Source organism: Aedes aegypti, chromosome 3 (genome assembly GCF_002204515.2).
Source record: "Aedes aegypti strain LVP_AGWG chromosome 3, AaegL5.0 Primary Assembly, whole genome shotgun sequence".
NCBI classification, from domain to species: domain Eukaryota; kingdom Metazoa; phylum Arthropoda; class Insecta; order Diptera; family Culicidae; genus Aedes; species Aedes aegypti.
This window is the reverse complement of record NC_035109.1, coordinates 246321525-246343658: the sequence shown is the minus strand read 5'-3', so window position 1 is coordinate 246343658 and position 22134 is coordinate 246321525. Positions and strand designations below refer to the sequence as shown.

The 22134-nt window shown below is 39.7% G+C and overlaps 2 protein-coding genes across 4 annotated transcripts in view; one reads left to right on the top strand and one right to left on the bottom strand.

Annotated features, from left to right (window-relative positions):
- LOC5565233 (focal adhesion kinase 1) overlaps positions 1 to 22134 on the bottom strand; it is a 322375-nt gene that overhangs the window by 247592 nt on the left and 52649 nt on the right. The gene's annotated exons all lie outside the window — the stretch shown is intronic.
- Positions 5702 to 8047, top strand: LOC5566631 (hexamerin-1.1). Its single transcript, XM_021849318.1, has 3 exons — positions 5702 to 5843; positions 5909 to 6036; positions 6100 to 8047. Exons 1-3 carry the CDS (start codon positions 5747 to 5749, stop codon positions 7951 to 7953), a joined length of 2079 nt encoding a protein of 692 aa, XP_021705010.1. The 5' UTR covers positions 5702 to 5746; the 3' UTR covers positions 7954 to 8047.

The following is a 22134-nucleotide window of genomic DNA, read 5'->3' as shown; positions in this document are numbered from 1 at the left end:
AGACCCCATCCTCATGCTCACACGCAGGACCGGGAGGGCTGCTGGTCGTTGGCGGGAAGGGCTCGACTGCGGTAAGAAGAGTAGGGGTTTCCTTGATGCAAGCGGCAAATATGCGTCCCGGTGTCCAACTTGAAGATGTCGGTAATATTTGGATTGATGGTGATATGCTGAAATCAACGAATGGTACAGCAGACGAAGTTCTTGGAAGGATAACGTACTTGCCTGTTGAAAAATTTTGGAAGACCTCATCTTCCTTCTCACACGCAGGACCGGGACGACTGCTGGTCGCTGGCGGGAGGGGCTCGAGAGGAACAGAGGCTTCCTTAATACTTGTGGCAAGTTTGCGTCCCGGAGAGGAGTAAGAGTTGACTTCTTCCATTCTTACTCCATTAAAACAACATCTTCGGTCGAAAGGCTCAGCGGATCGTCGGATGCGGCAGCAGGTACAGGACGCCAAAAATTTTCGTCAGTTCTGTTGTCAGTAAATTCTCTGTAGACCACACCCTTCGGCCACGTTGAAGTGGATAGCGCCTTAGATTTCATCTCCATGTTCATTCCAATTTTGAAAGAGATGAAGGACAATGTACTCATGTCCCTTCCTTTGCCCACCAGTCGGATAACTTGCACATCATCAGTACCGAGCCGTTTTTTAGCTAATGCACATATTTGATTGACTGATACATCTCTAGCAATCCGTGACAAATATAACCAAAACTTTGGTTGATTTGGAGGCACTGTAACGATGTCGAGTGACGGAGAGGGAGTACTACCAGTTCCCAATAACAGAGGTGGTTGTTGGTTCGGGATTGATTTAGCAACAGTACTAAACAGCCTCCGACTCCTGGTGAACCTGGGGTCAACACCAACGCGTTTGGAAGATTTCGGAGTACAAGTACTTGAGTTTATCAGTTTGGCGAAGTTGGTTCGAATTTCCGCCTTCAGTTCATCCATTATTTCTGTTTTGAGATTTTTCATAATGTCGCTATGGGAGTTGAGGGCATGACCTTGACCCACTTCGTAAGCTGCACGTGCAGTATTTCGAAGGCGCATATCCTTCATAAGCGCCGTACATGAAGGACAAAACCAAAACAGCTGATTGTTTCTCATCACTTCTTCAAACACATCGGCAGCAACCGCACAGCATCGAGGATGAAAAATGGCTTTACAGAAGCCTTGGCATTCGACTTGGATATCACCGATATCACCAGCACATGAACAACATACCAGTGACATATTGATAGGATTTTTTCAAATGTTACTCTTGAAATTTTCACTCACGACCAACACGTATCGATAAACGCAGAATCGCGACGAGAGTTTAGTGGATAATATTCTCAAATTATTCCGATCTCTTTCCGGTATCTTCACTTGCTAATGATGCACTCAACGATCCACTACGCAACAAAATCAGATTCGACGGAAAAGGGTACTTAAACACGCAAAATATACGATTTCTTTAGCAGCTTTGGAAACATCGAACATGTAAACAAAGCACGGTGATACACATGAAAAAAAAATCCTGACAATAGACGTTCATACAGCAATGTTATGTCCATTTTGGTGTCCAACTACTAGATAGAAGTAATCCAAGCACTCAGAAAAAAGAGAGCGTAGTTGAAATCAAAGCTTCATAGAATATAATGATATATATATGACGATCTGTTCTCAATGGAGTCCACGAATAACCGTTATCAGTCGTTGGACTTAAACATGGATACTTTTTAGCAGGCTTGTTTGGGTGTACTCATTAACTTTCAAGAGATCACTAATTCTGCTTGTAGATCTTCATCCCATGAAATTGATTTGATGGTTTCGTTGAGAGTACGAAACGGAGTTCGGCGCGAGCTTTTCGCTCCTACATGGCGGTGCAGGAAACGATTGTCAAAAGCTATCAGTCAAATACCATGCCTGCGGCTGTTCTACTAATCAAGCTCTTCACAATCTGGCCAAGGACTCCGTTGTGAACGGGGATGCTGGCATGCAACCCGCAAGTGCTTCCTTGTTGGAGGTTGATGAGCGTGATCTACAGATACTATCAGATACGTTGGAATCAGTAGCCGCTTTAAAACAGGTGCCATGCTCTGGAAGTTTGACCATGAGCTATGGAATGGCTCTTCGACGACTCCAGTGTCTAGAAAAACGAATGAGTCGCAATTTTGAACTCAAACAGACCCTACAGTAACAAATGTACGAATACCAAATAAAAGTTGGCTAACGCCGACATGCGGTCGCGTTTTGTACCTACCATCAGGAGCAATTACTAATCTCCGGAGGCCAGGCAAGGTTCGCATGATCTGGGATGCGGCCTTGAACTTAATTTCTTTCAATTTTGTGCTGCTGATAGGTCCAACCCAGCTGACTTCCTTTCCTGGAGTGCTGGTACGATTCTGGCAGTTTAAGGCCCAAGTAAAAATGGTGCAAAAGTCAAAACTGAAAAAGCAGTTTTATCTTTTTAAATACACAAATTGGAGAAAATAAAAACACACAGCTCTTTTATTTGCCAAATAAAAAGGCTGTGTGTTCTTATTTTCATCAATTTATTATTTTAAAAGGAGAAAACTGATTTTTTCAGTTCTGACTTGTGAGCCATTTTTTCTTGCACCTTAATGTGGGCGTCTCTTCTTATATACAGCCAGTGACATAAGTTAGTAACCAAATGCTATTTTTCCATACAAAATGTCCAAGTTTAGGGTGCTGTATCTCAACTTCTGGTAGTCCGAATTGGCTGAAATTTGGATGATGAACTACAAATAACTTGAAATTTTGCCTGTAAAGGAATTATTTCATTACAGTCATTCTAAATAGAGTTTCAGGGGGTTGTTCAAAGACAAAAGTAAGTAACCGAGAGACTTTTTAATTTAATTCAAAAAACGGTAAGTCGTGAAAAGTTGGTGTGTTCTGCAAATTTATGTGACTTCTGAAATTGAACAACTTTGTGGAACAGACCAACTACCCACAACTTATCGTTTTCGAATTAAATTAAAAAGTCTCTCGGTTACTTACTTTTATCTTTGAACAACCCTCTAAAACTCTATGTAAAATGAGTTCCACAGGGATCCATACTTGGTCCAACACTGTGGAATATGATGTATGATGGAGTACAAACCTTGACACTGCCGAATGGAATCGGGATCGTCGGGTTCGCAGATAACTTCGTTCTTGCGATAACTAGCGAGACTGCGGAGGAGGTGGAAACGCTGACGGCGGAATCGCTAGACACCATTGAATCGTGGATGACTGGAGTCATCTTGGAGTAGGGGTTGACGACAGGCTAAACTTCAACAGCCACATAGACTACGCCTGCGTAAAGGCAGCGACAGCAGCTAACACCGTAGCTAGGATCATGCCCAACATAGGAGGGCTAAGAAGCAGCACGAGACGTCTTCTGGCAACCGTATCATCGTCGATAATGAGATACGAAGTCCCGGCTTAGGCTGCAGCGTTGCGAATCAAACGTAACCGAGAGAAGCTGGCAGGTACGTTCCGGCTCATGACTACACGAATGGCGAGTGCATAGTACGGTAGGCAGTAAGCGTTATCGCCGGAATGATCCATCTGCATCACTCTGGTCACAAGAAATGTGAGTAACACCATCCGAATGGATACAATGGAGTGGTGGCAGCAGGAATAGAATAACTCGGAGAAAAAAAGGTGGACCCACAGGCTAATTGCTAACGTGTCGGTGTGGATGACCAGAAAACATGGAGAAGTGAACTTCTTCCTGACCCAGCTTCTGTCGGGCCATGAATGCTTCCGGAAATATCTGCACAGATTTGGACACGCAGAGTCTCCACATTGTCCGGCTTGTCCAAATATCGAGGAGATCCCGGAGCATGTTATATTCGACTGCCCTCGACTCAGGGCGATACACGAAGCGAGATGTTGTCAGAAACCGCAAGCGTCCTAAATCCGGACAACCTAGTGCAAAACATGTGTCAGCATGGAAGCATTTGGAATGCGGTGAACTGGGGGATGATTATGTCGTTGCTGCAAAGCAGATGACGTGGAGACCAGAAAGCTCTGGGTCGCGATCGGAGTAGGCAAGATCCTCCGTCGGGGACTAGACCGAGTAGAGCGGTCGTAGCGTAGTATCGGTAATAAGTCTTCGGGGCGCCTGCAAATCGGAGGTCATCCTCCGGAATTGAAGAACCGACCCTGGCACATGGCCGACCAACGTCGAATCGAAGTAGGCTGAGTCCACCGCCGGGGTCTAGCTGAGTAATTCGCGAAACAGCACCGGCAAATGTTTCACGGGGCGCCAGTGAACTGGAAGTTTCCCTCCACCGGAATCGCAGGGCCGACCTCGGCATCTGCCCGGTCAGCTCCGGGGTAGACTGAGTCCACCGCCGGCGTCAAGCTGAGTTATTCGCGAAACAGCACCGGCAAATGGTCCTCGGGGCACATGTGAACCGGAAGTTTCCCTCCACCAGAAGCGAAGGACCGATCTCGGCATCTGCCTGGGCAGCTCCGGAGTAGGCTAAGTCCACCGTCGGGACTAGTTGAGTAGATCGCGTTGTGCAGCGACAAATTATCGTCAGGGCGCCTGTGAATCGGAAGCTTCCAACCACCGGAATCGCAGGATCGACCTCCGTATCTGCCCGGATAGCATCGGTTCGGAAGATCTGAATAGTACGTAGCGGAATTACGTAAATAGAGTTTTCAGTGTGAAAAATCTCAAATACTTGTTATCGAACCCTACATAGTTAAAATCCTAAAATATCAATCGAGGAAGGATTTTTGCAAGCAATAGAATTACTCGCAAAGCCCAGAAATCAAAATTTCTTAACAAACTTTTCATTATAAGCAGAACACAGTCTGGTTTTCACCATGTACAGTACCGGACAGAATAAAGTACGCATTGGCCGTTTTTCCATACAAAATGATCAAGTTTGGAGTCTTATATATCGGTTTCTAGTTGTCCGATTGACCTGAAATTTTCACCGCAGCTTGAAAGTAACCTCAAATTTGCTAGGCTAGAAATTCATAGTTTTTCATTAACGAACTTTTAAGTTATCGCAAATCTCAAATTTCGAGAAAAATGACAAAATTTTAAAGTAAAAATAATTTTTAAATGAAAATATTTAGAGCAATATGTCCTTCTGCAAAAATGTACAATTTGATAAGACACACTAGTTTCTAGAACATCATTTTTCGGAAAAACTGATTGTTTTGAAAATATTTTCAAAATTAAATTTTGCATTTTTTTGCAAATTGAGAGATTTTTAATAATTTAAAAGATTGAGTTTCAAATGCAGTGATATTTTAATTGAGTATAATCTATGTTATATCTAGGCTGTGGTGAAAATTTCAGATCAATCGGACCTCTAAAAGCTGAGATTCAGATCTCCAAACTTGACCATTTTGTATGGAAAAACGGCCAATGCGTACTTTATTCTGTCCAGTACTGTATAAAATGCCACCCTGTATACTGATTAAAATGCATTTTGCAACCGAAACAGACTCTGTTGCTGGCCAAATTTTCGGTTTTCGATAATGCACTCATCCGTAAGCCGTTGCCATGCTGCAACCAAAAAGAACACGTGATTATCGCAGTCCCGTGTTATCAAAAGTTCAGTTCTAGAGCACAAGAAGGACGAACAAATAATACATTTCAGGTGCTCATCTCTATCGTAATAAAACAACAAATTAATCGATTGATAATAGAACATTGAATGCGCTATAAAAGCCACTGCCCGTCCAATCGACTGGACATGCTCACAGTTGAGCCCGAACAGGAGAGATCAAGATGAGACTGACGGTTGCAGCTATTGCACTGTGCCTGGTCGCACTGGCCAGCGCAGCTTACGTTCCCGTGGAGAAATCGGTAACAGGATTCAAATATGGTAAGTCGATTCCTAATGAAAATGAGTTATCGCACTGACAATTTGGCGTTGTTTTACATTCGCAGCCGACAAAGAATTTCTGGTGAAGCAGAAATTCTTCTTCGAAGTGTTCCGCAATATCCATCTGCCTCTCATGTTCGAGGAGTACATGCCATACACCAAGACATGGGTTTTCGATGAAACTAAGTACACGGTAAGAATATAGTTTTTGTACTGGGAAATAAACTCCATTCATGGTTTTGATCTCCACTTCCAGAACTACAAGGAAGTTGTCGAGTTCTTCGACTACTACAAGCTTGGATTCCTGCCGAAGGGTGAGATGTTCACCATCTACAACAAGGAGTACATGAAGCAGACTTATCTGTTGTTCAACTTTTTCTACAATGCTGCTGACTGGGAAACTTTCTACAAGAACGTTATTTGGGCTCGCGAGAACGTCAACGAGGGCATGTTCATCTATGCAGTGACAATGGCCACCTTCCACCGTCCAGACCTCAAGGGCATCGTATTGCCAGCCATCTACGAAATCTATCCCTACTATTTCTTCAACACCGACATGATCCATAAGGCAATGTACAAGACGATGTATGAGCCCAAATTTGGATTTGCTAGCAACGGTAAATACAACGTAGTCTACTCCAACTTCACCGCTGTGTATCCGATGGACTATTTCGGCGAAGATAAGCTGAGCTACTTTACCGAAGACTTTGGTCTGAACGCTTACTACTACTACTTCATGCTGGACTATCCATTCTTCGTGGGAGACAGCAAATTCAACCTGTTCAAGGATCGCCGTGGAGAGTTGTACTTGTACATGTACCAGCAGCTCATTGCCCGTTACTACTTGGAACGTCAAGCCAATTTCATGGGACCGATCGAAGAGTTTAGCTGGGATCAACCAATCAAGACCGGATATACTCCAAAGATCAGCTACTGGAATGGAATGCCTTTCTATGGACGCAACGACTATTACTCTCTCCCCAAGGATCAATACTACAAGATTGACCTGCTCAAGGACTACGAAGCAAGAATCAGACAAGTTATCGACCAAGGATACCTGTATCTAGATGATGGAACCAAGATTGACTTCCGCCAGCCCGAATCTATTGACTACCTTGGAAATCTGATTAACGCCAACCCAGACAGCTACGATACGGATTACTACAAGTACATTGAATTCTTCGCTCGTCTCATGTACAGTGGCTCTGACTATTTCTACAGCGGATCGAAGGTCTGGCCAAGCGCTTTGATGCACTTCGAGACATCCATGCGTGATCCATTCTTCTATCAGCTGTACTACAGAATTCTGAGCTACTACTGGCAGTTCAAGAGCTACTTGCCATACTACACCTTCGATCAACTTAACTTCAAGGGATTCGAGATCAAGAATGTCGTTTTCGACAAACTGATGACCTACTTCGAGTATTTCGATGCCGATATCAGCAACGCCATTCCATTTGGCTTCTCGTCGGACAAGTTCTTCGATTTCTCTGTCTTCGCTCGCCAGAAACGCATCAATCACAAGCCATTCACCTACACCATGGATGTCTTCTCTGAGTTCGCTGGCAAGGGTGTCGTTCGCATGTATATGGGTCCTAAATTCTACGACTTCAAGCAGCTGCAGTACCTGAAGAAATACTTCGTCGAAGTTGATCAGTACGTGTATGACTTTGTCGTTGGCAAGAACACCGTCGTCCGTAACTCGCGTGATTACTTCTGGAGCATTCGCGATCGCACCTCGTACAGTGATCTGTACAAGAAGATCATGATGGCGTACAAGGGAGAAGACAAGTTTGTCCTGGATATGTCGGAAGCTCACTGCGGATTCCCCGATCGTCTGCTGCTGCCGAAGGGTCTTCCGAGCGGTTTCGAAATGACTTTCTACTTCATCGTCACCCCGTACTACGCTCCCAAGGTCGAGCAGTTCTCCACCTATGAATACACCTACAGCTGCGGAGTCGGTTCGGGCTCGAAGTATGTGGATGACCTGCCGTTCGGATTCCCCTTCGATCGCGAGATCAACTTCGCCTACTTCTTCACCAAGAACATGTACTTCAAGGATGTGCTGGTCTATCACATCGACGACATGAAACTGAACCAATCGTTCTGAAGTGCTGACAAAGGTGACAAAAGTGTGATGCGAATTATGCTTACGATGCTATGTTGTGTGGACCAAAGAGAATAAAATAATTGATGCAAATTTATAAGTTTGAAGGCTTCATTGTACTGAAAGAAAACTTTCCACGTTTAGTGCGGGGTGGTCCAATTGTAATGCTACTTAATAATTAGTAATTTCCAAAATAGTTTGAAACTACCGTTCTAAAATTCTATTCTCATGCGCAATACCGATTAACAAGTTCTAAGCTGATACAAAATTAGAATGCTTGTAATTAGGGTGATACACACTATCGTTTTTATAAGACTATAAATTTTCAATTTTATAAAGTTCAACATGATTCATATCAAAAGTTTAGAATGTTTGTGAATTTGGACCAAAGTCAAACTTTTGTACATATTGTATCAGATGGTGTATTTTCTATTAGCACTTTTGTCTTCACTTGGCGATAGGGTGCATGTAAGTTTGAGAATTTTTGACACTTCAGAGCAAGTTCGTCTTTCATTGGAATTGTTCAGAAGACTTGAAAGCAGCACACTTTGGTTTACAATTCTGCCGCTATGTATCGCTAGTGTACATGTAATATTTTTCTGCTATTTCTAGCTTATAACCTTGACCACATAGAACGAGATGTTGTTGAGAAAACTCAAAACAATTGGAAGCTTCGGAATGATTTTGCTGAAGACACGAGCTTGCTAAGTGGTCGTGATCATGCTTCAAACTACATTATTTTATACGAAAACTGGCACCACCAAGCAATAGTATCACGTATCAATGTGTGGTACTTTCCATAGGTATGACCCTACTGAACAAGTTTACTTAAGACATGAATTTACATGATGGTCAGGATCTTTAGCTAGAACATGGCACTAAATACTTAATTTTAAAACATAGCGACAGAATTATGAACCAAGATGACGCTGTACAATTAATTAATTAATTAATTGCTAATAATCCTCTGAAAAACTATCCGGAAGACAAGGACTTGCTACCTGATCGGGATTATAAGCTAAAACATGCTCGAAATACTTAATTTCAGATACACACCAGCGCCAGGTAGTGGGAGAAATGCGAACATATGTTTGCTGCGTTAAACTTTCATGAAGACATGAACTAGATAAGAGGTTAGGATCATGAGGTAGGATATACTCAATAGCTACATAAACGTTGGAAGAACATTTTGGACGAAGAATCCGTTAAATACCGTAGGCTAGGTACACTTATAAAAGTAGCTACAAAATAGCATTCAGGAGTTCTTCATGAAAAGACTCAACACTTAGATGCCTTAAGTTCAAATATTTTATTCACCCATAAAAACACAAAAACACACACCATATTGTCTCAAGGGTTCCTGATGTCCTGGCTCATGAATGGAACTGGTGGGAACTCGGTCACAGGCCTTCGTGAAAGCTTTGTCCTATATGAAAATTTTGGGTGTGAAAAACTAGAACGCCCAAATATAACCTCCAGAGAAGCTTATATAACTTTGTGGTTTTGCAGAAAAGGACTATGTTTGATAATAAATTCATGAATACTTAACCAATTCCGATTTTTTTACATGCTCTTTAAATAATTCAACTTTAATCAGTGCACAACAAAACATACAGTTATAAATCGTTCGACCTATTTATTTATAATTATTAATGAATTTAATTTAAAAAAAATAACACTGGGTTAAAAATCTCGTTAATGAAGATAGATAAAAATAAATCAATTTACATGGATTTTTTTGTTATTTTTAACAAAAAAAAAACACATTTTTACTATCAAATTGAAGGTGATGAAGTATATTATTATACATTCGAGCGTACAGTTTTTTATACCTAAAATATTTGAGTTTAAAAATGAAATAAAAATCTAAGTACCGAAAGCTAAATATTACATATATTTTGCAATTGGAATCAATGGACAAATTGATGTGAAATTTTGCGAAAAAGTTACACGTCTTCTCAGTACGAATCGTAATCGTTTACTGTAATAAAACCACACTGGTGGCGAACGATCGATTTAAACAAATCTGATGATGGCTGAAAATAAGTAAGCCGAAACGTTATAATCGTGTTTCAGTCTGTAGTAATCACCAAAAAATATCAACAATCTCCAAATATAACAATCGACGGTGACTTAAGCCCTATAGAGTTTTACTTTATGTTTAAATAATGATCAGTTACTTTAAATTGTTTTAACCCTTCAGTCTTTGCGCCAGTCACCATCAGAACTACCACGCTGATGCTGTGTACGATAAGCGGGGTTTTTCACCATTGTTGTACAAAATACAACAGCGCGACGACTGAAGTGTTAAGAGGTAAATGACCATAGGATAATGAAAATCTCTCTCAAAAATAAAATAAAATTAATTAATTTGTAGGAGGTAGGTCATTTGGTATAAAGTCGTTTGGCATGAATCCGTTTAGTATAAAGTCGATTGGCATAATGGTCATTTGTCATAAAGTCATCTGTTTGGTATAATAGTCGTTTGGCATAATAGTCGTTTGGCATAATGAGTTTGAAACCAAAGATTTCAGAAGGTGACTTTCGTTTTTTATGATTGTATTGAATCCCACTGACGGCATCAGCCTTTTTTTTGAAATCGATTGGGTAAACTAAGGCATATTACGACAGTGAGCAAAATATGGGCATCGTAGCCGTGCGGTTAGCGGCGTCAGTCGTTTAGGCGTATTGTGCTACAGAGTGTGGGTTCGATTCCCGCCCCAGTCGGAGAAAACTTTTCGTCAAACGAAAAATTCTTCATTGGTCCACTGGTCGTTCCGTGTGTCCGTTGTCTAATGTAAGTTATGTTCAGTCTATGCAGCCTTATGGCTGAAGACGGTGTAAATTGTCTTTTAAAATATTGCAAAATCATTTTATTATACTCCCAGAAATTTCCCTTCTTTCAAATATAAGTTATTCTTTTGAGTTGCGCTAATTGAGTATAAGCTTTTGGTATATTCAGTACAAATTCACCCTTCTTTCAGACATTGAAAGTTCTTTCAAAATATGATTTAAAGATGATTATAAGTTTTGAAACTGTCGATTTATATTTAAATTAATTTCATCAACATAGACTGTTCTTTGGAGTCATAAGTTTTATAGAATAATTTGTTTCCAACTGATATGAATGTAACGAACAAGAACATTGGTTTCCTTAGTTATCAAAAAAAAAAACCGATTACTGCAGTTACTTCGATTACTCCAAACGTAATTTTTGACGTGCTTTCGTTTTATTATGTTGCAATCATTTTGACGCCAAATCTTGTATTGTTTCATCATCAATTATACCTTCTTTAAAAAATAGACTGTTCTTTCTTTTTTCATTCTAGAAGCACTTCCACCGTTATTAACAAAATTTTTGTTTTGCCAAAGTGGCCATTTTGCATTCTTATTTGTGCATGATACATGAGTACGTTTATACTTCATGGCCAAGGATCGACTTGAAACCGAAATAAAATACCTTCAGCAGGGCTTTACTCTATGGTCACAGAAGTTACCACAAAGCTAATAAAGGCAAATAACAGCATTTTCATGCTAATCATTTAATCAAGTTTTGTTCTAGAAATTTATCTCAAAGGATTCACAACCAGTGAATCAATTGTCACCAAACACGCAGCAACAAAGACATCGTCGTCTCCTATTCTTATTGCAACAATGTTATTCCGCAACATCAGTTAGTCATTACTTGAACAGAATATGACAACAATCGATCACCACGTGCGCAGCGATTTTCTGGACTTCGCATGGCAATTTTCGAGATCTTTCTCTGTGTTGGTACATATTGGAACATTATCGAACAGCATCCATTAAACAAATTTTGTTTTGTGTTTGAGATAACTGATTAATCGCGAGTTGAAAAGGTGGCAACAGTGTTGCGTCCTGTGATTGTCATGACAATTTTGCTTTTGATTGGATCCCAATCCACAAAAGTTGGGATAAACGGTTGTGAGCGAGCTTGTATTGTTGTTTGTTTTTTGTCTCCTTAGATGACAATTTGATTCACTGTTCACAACTATGGAACAACTGCAGGGCAAACGTATTTCAAAGGTCACACTTTGGAGCTTTGAAGCTCTCCACAAATACCAAAAAAATCAGCTCACTTTTCACACAAATATTTTTATTTTTTTATTTTGGAAATTATGCCTATCGGACATGATGCCTAATGTAAATTATGCCAAACGTCCATAATGTCTATCGTAATCAAGGATGGAAAAAAATCACCTCTAGCGACTAACAACATAGTATTTGAATGGTCTAAGATGGCCGTCGCTCTTGCTGAAGCATGATTTGAACAGCTCACTACGCGCGCATACTAAGGATATATGGAGCATCCGATGCACTGTTTGTCGGTTTGTCGCGGGACAAACCGTTTGTCGGATCTTGTAACATGTTGCGATTAACATAAATCATAATGCGTTCGCGGCATAATTTTCCGCCCAAACGATGCCCGATTGATTTTCTGATCAGAAATGGCATGCCAGAAGACAGATCGCGGAATAAAAGCTTAAAATTTCACGAAAAGTTATGACTTAGGTTTGCGAACAATTGATCGTTAGCACACATGCCGAGCGATTCATTTTTCAGGGAGCGGAGTTTGTTGTTAGGCCTTGACGACTAATGGTTTATCGTTGTTGCTATGCTCGCATGATAAAGAACAACCGCGATGCATCATTTATTTTGTCATGATCACTAGATTTCCATCCTTGATCGTAATTCTACGTACTTCGTACTTATACCTAACGTCCTTATGCCAAATGTATTTATGCCTAACGTCGTGCACCCGAAAAATCTAAAGATATCCATCACAGAACGGCAGCTTTACCTTCAACTTCAAAAAATCGAATCAAAATTGTGAAATGCAACTTGTTGCTTGCACACCTGCTGCAAAAATTATTCAATAGAAATAATATATCGATTTTCAACAAATTCGAGGAAAATTATTCCTTACAAAATACGAACGCAACTTCAATTTTCAAAGATTACCTTTGCAAAGCCTAATATTTAGTTATAATTATAGATTTTGAAGCAATTTAAAAAATATGTGCTTAAACACATTATTTATGTAGAATTTCAAGTTATATCAGAACTGTAATCAAGTTTTGATCATAAAGTTCATTGATGCTACACTCATATGTGAGCCCTCCTGCAATTGGAATCAGAAATGACAATGGAAGTAGTGGGGAAAACCCTCGGTAAAGATAAATAATAATGTTAAAGAAATGACAATATACGTTTCAGGATTTCATGCAAAATCACTCACGTTTATGCAGTAAGAAATGTTAAGATCGTAATACCATAAAGAAAACCACAAAATCCCAAAAATCTCAATTATGAGATTTGAAAATTTGTGGTTTTTGGACAAAAGTTGATTCACGTTTTTTGGAACCCATCCAGCAATCTGTTTTGGTGATCTTTCACTCAATCGGAGATCTGGGCCAAGTTTTCAAGTTTGAAAAATGAAATTAGATTAGCATATTCAGGACTGAATAAGCCAAATATGATGTTCGAAGCAGCACAACCGAAAAATTTTCGAATTTCAGGTGGTTTCATACCAAAAATATGATTCAAAATTTTCAGCTCAGTGGGGGATTTTAACCATAACCAAGAAGGGGTAAGCCACATGCCATTTAGCCAAGAGACTTTGACAATCATGTTCATGCTCATACTTGTAAACATGAAGGATTACTCCTGATGATTCTGAAAACCCTTCAAGTAGGAAAGTATCTAGAACTCACGTAAGATGAAATTTAAGCTTTCAAAAATTACAATGAAGGCATCCAAACCAAATGATATACATGTATGGAATGTCTGTATTAAATACAAATAAAAAATTAAATGGATTAAGTCCCAAACGCAATGATAGCGGAACGGCAACGGAAAGCGGAACCGGTTCGCCAGCACGAACTATGACATGTATGTTGACTCAGTGTTGATTCACTTTAGTTCGTTGACAGCTCAGTCGAGATGGTGTAATTCATGCTGGCGAACCGGTTCCGCTTTCCGTTGCCGATCCGCTATCATTGCGTTTGGGCCTTTAGAAACAAATTGGTGTAAGTAATAGAAGTAAAAAGTAAATAAATAAGTAAAAATACTTTGAAGTTTTTTCAGCAATGTATGAGAGCAAAAAAATATGATTTTTTTCCTAAAATATGCTATTTATGCTTGGAAATTGTATGTTCATTTTAATACACTTAGGTCTAAAAACCGACCAAAATGTCACGTACATTCCCTGTGCGTTTGGACCCGTCAATTCTTATTCTAAATTTTCTGGGTCCAAAAGTTTATCTAAAGTTATAAACGTGAGTCATATTGAATACGCAACTAATACTTTCACACAAGATTACAATAGCACAACCTTTGATTGACACAATCATCCGTTGGATCCGACAGCTACCTCTCCATTGTCGGTAATGTGATCCCATGCCAACGATTGCAATCACACGCAAAATGCAATGACCCAAACTCACCGTCCGGACCAGGAACCGTAGATCCCATACTGCAGCCATGCCCATAATGCCAACAACAAAAGCTTCCTTCCGGCTGACTGGACGCAAATGCATAGAGCAGAAATAAAAATACCCCGTTGTATGCAAATCAATGTATGTATGTGCAGTTCAGTGCTGCCGCGTCGTGCATTTTTTGCCCAGTTGTAAGCGATTCTATTTGAACTCAAACCGTGGCCGTTGACGTCAACAAACCTCCCAGACTTTTCAATTCAAACATTCATACGCCCTCCCTGCCCCCCTTGGGGAACGAATCCTACTCATTGCCATTCCTCAGAGAACGATGATTTTATTTTCTTCAGGGGCTTGGTGACATTTCTAGGATGTTTCAACCTCTTCAAATTACCCAGCAATGCCAAACCGCAGCGCCGCCGTCGAGTCAAGTTCAGATTCGAAGCCGATCGGGAAAAGTGTCACCTTCGTCTCTCGGTCTTGGCCCGGCTGCCGGGCGAATGAGAAAATGCGAACAAAGGATGGAAATTCCTTCTCGGATGTGGTTTGACCTTTGCGAAGGATGCACGAACGTTTACGTCGTTGATCAGTTTTTCATAGGATACGGATTGTAATTGAGTTATCTACTAGGCGGAAAACGATGGAAAAAAGTTTTCTCGTTCTTGTTTAAAAATTACATCCCCAATAGAACGCAGTTTTCGCGCAACTGCGATTCCAATTAGTTGGTAAACATTTATTAGGTGAAAATGCTTTCAAAAGCCTGAATCTTCTTACCTTGCCTTTCCTTTCCCAATAGTGTCTCCAAAACTTTATTCGGTTTGGCATCAGCACCATAATAGTATGTCATAATTTTTTTCGAAAGACTTGGCCAACCAACCAGCTGACCTTGTTCGAATGTGAACTGAATCGACCATTACCTATGATTCCACTGTCTCTCATTGGCTGTAAGCCAAACCCATTCCATTTGTACGCCTTTTCCCAATCAGCATAATTTCACTACGTCCACCTAGCTGTAAAGTGCTCCCGTAGGGAACAAAACGCCATTCCTCCACAGTTAGTGTCGCCCATTTGCACACCACGATCCCAAAGATGACGACATATTGCGTTTCGTCTCGACTTTAGACGACCTGGGATGGTCAGCATGGCACCTACCGTTTAAAACGAACGGCACCGCCCAAACGCTTGCTTCTTTGATAGTGATTGTTCAATTAAAGCCTCCTGATCGGAATGCGCAATTGAACTCTGAAATTGCCTCAACGATGATGTTTCGAAATTACAGCTAACCCAATTGAATGGACTGATTTATGTCTTCCTCGTGCGGAAACCCGCGCAAAACCCTCTCAGTTCCAGTGCCGAACGCCGGACGAAAAGAGGAACAACCCAACCGAAATCGATTTCGTATGCTGTGAATGCAACCGACTTCGTATGGCTACCTCATCGATGCTGCACATCACCTCCCCACCCACCTCCATTTATCAACTAGTAGAGGATGCACAAAATACATTTGCATTTCGTTCACCGGTCTCGAGTCGTGGTACTGCACCGGCAGTCACTCGGCCCTTTCCAGATCTGACGAAACTCGGACTCGAACTTTATTGCCTGCAACCGGTCTTTTTCGCATCAATTTTGTCTGCCAGGCTGAATCATCGTCGTCGTCGTCGTCATCACCATCATCTGCAGCCCTCTATCGTTGTATGGGACTGTCTTTGCCGATCGATCTCAAGACTAACCTTTGCAGGGCTAGGGGAACATGCATCAAAATGGCAACTTAAGTGCAACAGCATTTTAAAAGATATAGTCAGGCTTCACTAAAAACTTGTGACGTAGCACAGTAGTTTATGAAGTTTCCTATTTTTAAATATTTTCCAAAAAAACATTTTTTTTAATTAGAGTTGTACGACTCAAAATATTGAAGTAAGGCGCATCAAAATAATGGGATGAACTGTTGAGTTGTCATTCTGCTTTAGAGATACTCTGATGTTCCCAGTTTTTTTATACATGACTTCTTCTTCTTCTTCTTCTTCTTCTTCATCTTCATCTTCTTGGCATTAACGTCCTCACTGGGACAGAGCCTGCTTCTCAGCTTAGTGTTCTTATGAGCACTTCCATAGTTATTAACTGAGAGCTTTCTATACCAAAGTTGTCATATTCGCATTCGTATATCGTGTGACAGGTACGATAATACTCTATGCCCAGGGAAGTCAATGAAATTTCCATTACGAAAAGATCCTGGACCGACCGGGAATCAAACCCAGATACCTTCAGCATGGCTGGAAGGCCATTTACCGAAAATACTAATATATTCCACGCCTGTACGAGAATCTGGAAAGCCGCCATCTGAAAAATCCCTCAAAATGCCTTACAAACCTTTTTTGACCGCTCAAATCCTTCCAGACGCTTCTTACAACTTTGGGCTGCATCGGGAATTGGTCATATTATGAGTGGCAAATCATACATTCAGGAAACAGAACTATCGAAGCACATACGAATGTCATATATTTTTTTCTCAAGGAAACGGATTGAAATTCATAAGCCTTAATCCGTCAAGCAAATGGAAAAAGTTCAAATTGTTTTAGTACGAATGGAATCGTCTACATGTCGAGTTTTTCGAGGATCGTTGGAATTTTTGAAAATGTCCAATTTTTGAAAATGACTCCAACTTCCTCTTCAATCAACTTTTATTTTACTTATTGGTATGAATATAACTCCAACTCGGGGCCCAGATAGCCGTAGCGGTAAACGCGCAGCTATTCAGCAAAACCAAGCTGAGGGTCGTGGGTTCGAATCCCACCGGTCGAGGATCTTTTCGGGTTGGAAATTTTCTCGACTTCCCAGGGCATAAATTGTCTTCGTACCTGCCACACGATATACACATGCGAAAATGGTCATTGGCATAGTAAGCTCTCAGTTAATAACTGTGGAAGTGCTCATTAGAACACTAAGCTGAGAAGCAGGCTCTGTCCTAGTGGAGACGTAACGCCAGAAAGAAGAAGATGACTCCAACTCGATTTTTTTAAAGTTTCGATTACGAAGATTATGGGTGCACTACATTAGACATTGAGACCAGCTTTTGCCTTGGGTATATTTTTTCGGTTATTTATGGGAACTTCTTAGAACCGGCAGAAGATAGGTCAATTTGATTTTTCGTCTGAGCTGTCTAAATTTGTATGTTAAACTTCATTATTTGCAAAAGTTAACACAGACACGGTTGTGGGAAATCAAGGAAATTGGTCACCTAGTCACCACCTTCTACAAAATAATTAGTTATTACATAACGTCCGCAAACAAATTGAAATAGAGTCAGATTCACATGAATTAGTTGGTTAAAAGGTAATTGAAAAGGAAGTAGGGGTCTTTTTTACCCGATTTGACCCAGTGTCCCACCGGAATAACTCCAAACCGATGGACATTTCCAAAAATTCCAATGATGATCGATAAACTAGACATCCAGATGATTCCAAAACGAAGGCAATACGTCAAGATTTGCTGAAATGGCAGTAATTTGAATTTTTTTTTAATTTGCTGGGCAAATACGGGTTAAACAACTAAAATCTGAAAAAAATATCCCGCAGCGACCTGGAATCGAACCAAGCACCTTGCGATGGTTAGGCCCATGTGTGCAACTCATCGAAACCTTGATAATGAACGGTACTGGAAGGATATATACGGTTTTCATATAGTGATAATCTGTCCATAAAGGCATAACTGTGCCATATTGAAAATGAAAGCATTGAGAAAATAGCGCTCAAAGTTTGAAGTTCGTCTTCTCATACAAATGTTCATTATTTTCTAAAAAAATTCTGCATGCTCCATTTATTTAAAATAATCATACAAATAACTTCTTTTACTACAATTGATCAGCAAAAATATAAACATGAGGACTATTAACGTTCTGCAGTTGCTATTTGGTTTGAAAGTTCATATAGAGACTGTTTTACCACAATTGAAATCATCAATATGTTGAATCAATGTCATATTTTCAAACTAAATATGTGAATGTTTATATGAAAAGCAAAGTATATATTAAAACATGAATGTTGCGATGAAAAAAATGTGTTGATTTGAAAATTCATATGGGACAGTTATGCTTTTAAGGGCAGTAAGTGTGCAATTTATCATAAGACAAAAATTGTGGATTTCAATAGTTTACTTCGCTGCGTATAATAGATTTTTAAAGATAAAACCCGTTTCGATTCCGGTTGTGAATTCAATTTAAAAAAAATCTCCTTAAACTCATTTTTTCACCGACTTTTCCGACAATTTCGGTAGTCTACATATATTTTTTTGGGAAAAATATTTCAGGTTTCATTTTGACTTTGATGCTAGAGTTATAAAGCAATCTCTTGTGTCAAATCGGGTCAAAAATCGATCAACTTCCTCCTAATTGCTGAAAACTCATAATTAAAAATGTATCGAATATACTTAACTTGATGTGAAAATCATGTTATAGTTAATTTGAATAGCACAGCGTTACAAAAATGACATATCTGCGTACCTCAAGGATCAGTTCGTTTATGATATAATTTGATTTAAATTGAGCGATTGAATATTGATTAAACCAACTTTTTCAACATGCAAAATTATTCGTTTCTCCTTTGAGACAAAATACAATACTTTTCTAAAGCAACAAAAATAACTATCGACATACGGAGGGAAAATTGGGAACGAAAATCACATCGAAATAGGGAGATATCGAGATATAGAGGATACCGAGATATAAAGAAGGAAAATGTATGCAGAATGAAGGGACCGAAAAAATCATCGACATAGGGAGAGATATCGAGATGTAGAACATCGAGATGTGGAGAGTCGACTGTATGATGAAAAACAGCACAATTTCCATATTTGATAGCATGTTCGATAAGATCAATGAAAATGAATTTTGAGACACTGGTGGAACAAATCACGATGTCCAAAACTGGGGGACAGAAGGTGCAAGACCAAAATTGTAGTTTGACCACATTTATTTCAAATATGGAGCAAAATGCATTCATACTCATCATCATAAATTCTGATTGGTTTTTATTATACTTGCGTGATCCAAATTATTTTTTCATATTCAAATTTATCATTAATTAATTTCAAATTTAAGACGATACGTCATTTTTTATCGGTTTTCAAACATTTCTGTTTTTTTTTTAACGAGGCGTGCATATTTCAAGGATGTGTTGTTATATACAAACATTACTCTCCATAACAGCTTCTTTTTCTTCTGATACAACATCTTGATTGGACCATGATTTCTAAATTTTTCGACGGTGTTCAGCATTGGGTGCTGTTCTGTACTGGGAGTCTCCCTCTTTGTATGTATTATCGTAATTCAAATAAAATTTAAATATTTTATGCCATGAAAGTACTTTAAAAACATTTTATTTCATAAAAATGTATAGTGAGCCATTTTCGACCACTTTGCCCTATACGAATTTTTATACGTTCCAATGCTTGATTCTCTGCATTTCCAGCACGGTTATAAACATTCACGGAAAAGTGGTTAACTTAGAAATCACGTGAACTGTATAACTTTACTGGACAAACATCTGAGCCACATTTTATGTACAAAGAAAAGCTGATTCAGAAGTATTGACAAAATGCGTGAATATTTCTTAGCGTGCGAAACAGTTGAACGATAGAAATGGGAAGGCAAAATACTCATCCGTGCAGAACGATATCAAATTTAATAAGATGAGACACACGTTATGTGTGACCGGCTAGTCCAATGGCCCCTTTGGGCCATTTAAACCAAACGAAAGGATATTTGTTGGAAATTTATTTTCTGTTTCGTTCGAACAAGACAGCGAAAATGCATTTCGGTATACCAACCGGACAGTTTGGGACTAAGATGCTGGCAAGAAAGATGATATGTGGAGCCCGATCTCGGACCGGTTAATCCAATCGTATACGTCAGAAGTCGTTTCTGGTTTCTTCCATGTGTCATCCCAGCAATAATGCTTTGCAGGTTTTTCGCCACTCGGATTACGTTCGGATGCTTGTGTTTCTATTTGCAGCGATATAGTTGTCCGAGCACGGTTGTAAAAAAGATACAGAATGAAAAACGTTTGCAATATGGTAGTGCCTACATAAAAATCGATACCGGATAATTTGGACCGCACCATTGAAAGGAGGCCAAAATAATTATTTATGCAACAATAACGGAGAATCTCAATAGACTCCGAAGAGTTGCCAACGAAATCATTAACATTTTCAACAGAATCCCAGCGAAATATGGGCATTCCTATCATGATCCTGTGGATTCTTTACATGATCCTGAAGCCTCCTAGCGAGATCATGAATATTCTGAGTGTAATACGTGGATTTCTAGTGGACTTCCAGGATTTCTAGTGGAATCATAGGAATCCTTGTGAAACTCTCAGATATATGGTGAGAAACTAGGGTTCTTCGTGGATCCGGAGATTTTCGGTTAAGTCATGAGGATTCTAAATGGCCCTGGAGACTTCTAGTGAACCCTGGTGCAGAATCCTGTTGATTCCTAGAGATGTTCTTACAATTTTGAAGCAATATGATTCTTTATTGTTGAACTTGTTAGATTTTAAAAGAAAAAGAAAAATGAGATAAGTTATACTTGTTATGTATTCTTTTAATCAATTATTGACATACAAACCACACGCTCAAAGTGTGAATTTACTTAATCAGGTATTACAATACTCGTTTTGAGTTTAGTATCTTTACATCAGAAGCTACGCCTACCGGTAATTCCAAACTTTTGGGGATGTTGCAATATTCAAAGCGAGTGTTGCAGTTCTCGATTAAACGATTCCCAGGTAGATAACGCAGAAAAGAAAATAAAAGCATTTAAGGACTCTAAGTAATTTGAATAATGTAACCTAAAAATAGAACAAAACGTTTTTTCCCATATAAATCACCCTGAAACTAGCATTTACAACATTGACCTTACGAAGACCAAAATCATAATGCTATATCGATTGCGAACTGAAATTTGGCACAGGACGAATAGAGCTGGATAGTCATCCTGAATGTTCTATCTAACCATAATCGCAATGGAAACGGGCTATTACATCATCGCCCAAAAGATTGATAATCACATAAAACCATCAATCTTAGATTCACTCCACACAATACCCCAGGACAAACAAACTAGAAAACGCCCGAATCATCGGGGTAGGTCCTGGTAGATGGCAAATATGACACACCACTATATCGCAACCAATAAATCTCCAATTTAATTTCCTTTATGGTTCCCATATGCTGCTGCAAACATCGCATAAACCCCTCACTAATTGGAAAGAGTCCACCATCACTTCCATATGAAAATCCTAGCTCGTCACTCTCGGCATTGTTGTGGTTTCGTGAGCTCTATCAAAACCGGAAGGAAATTGATTCAACCACCTCATCACCATCATCATCGTTGTTCGTCGTCATCCAGCTCGCTACTGTGGGAGCAATAATAAACAGAAGACCCTCATCACTCGCCCTCCACAATCAGTCAATGCACTACTGCTGTGGTGCGTACCAAATGAAATGACATCAACCAACTAACGCTGTCGACTCGGATGCTTTTACATTGTACGTATGCGTGAGTGTGGGATTTTTATTGATCGTCCAAGCTTAATAGATAACCAATTAGATTATATCGGGAAAAAGATTGTCTAACTGCATAGGCGTAGCAAGAATCTCCATCAGGGGAGAGGGGTCAAGCGATCTCAAAAGATCATTCACGAATTTCACGTCAAAATGGAGATTAAACACAGCC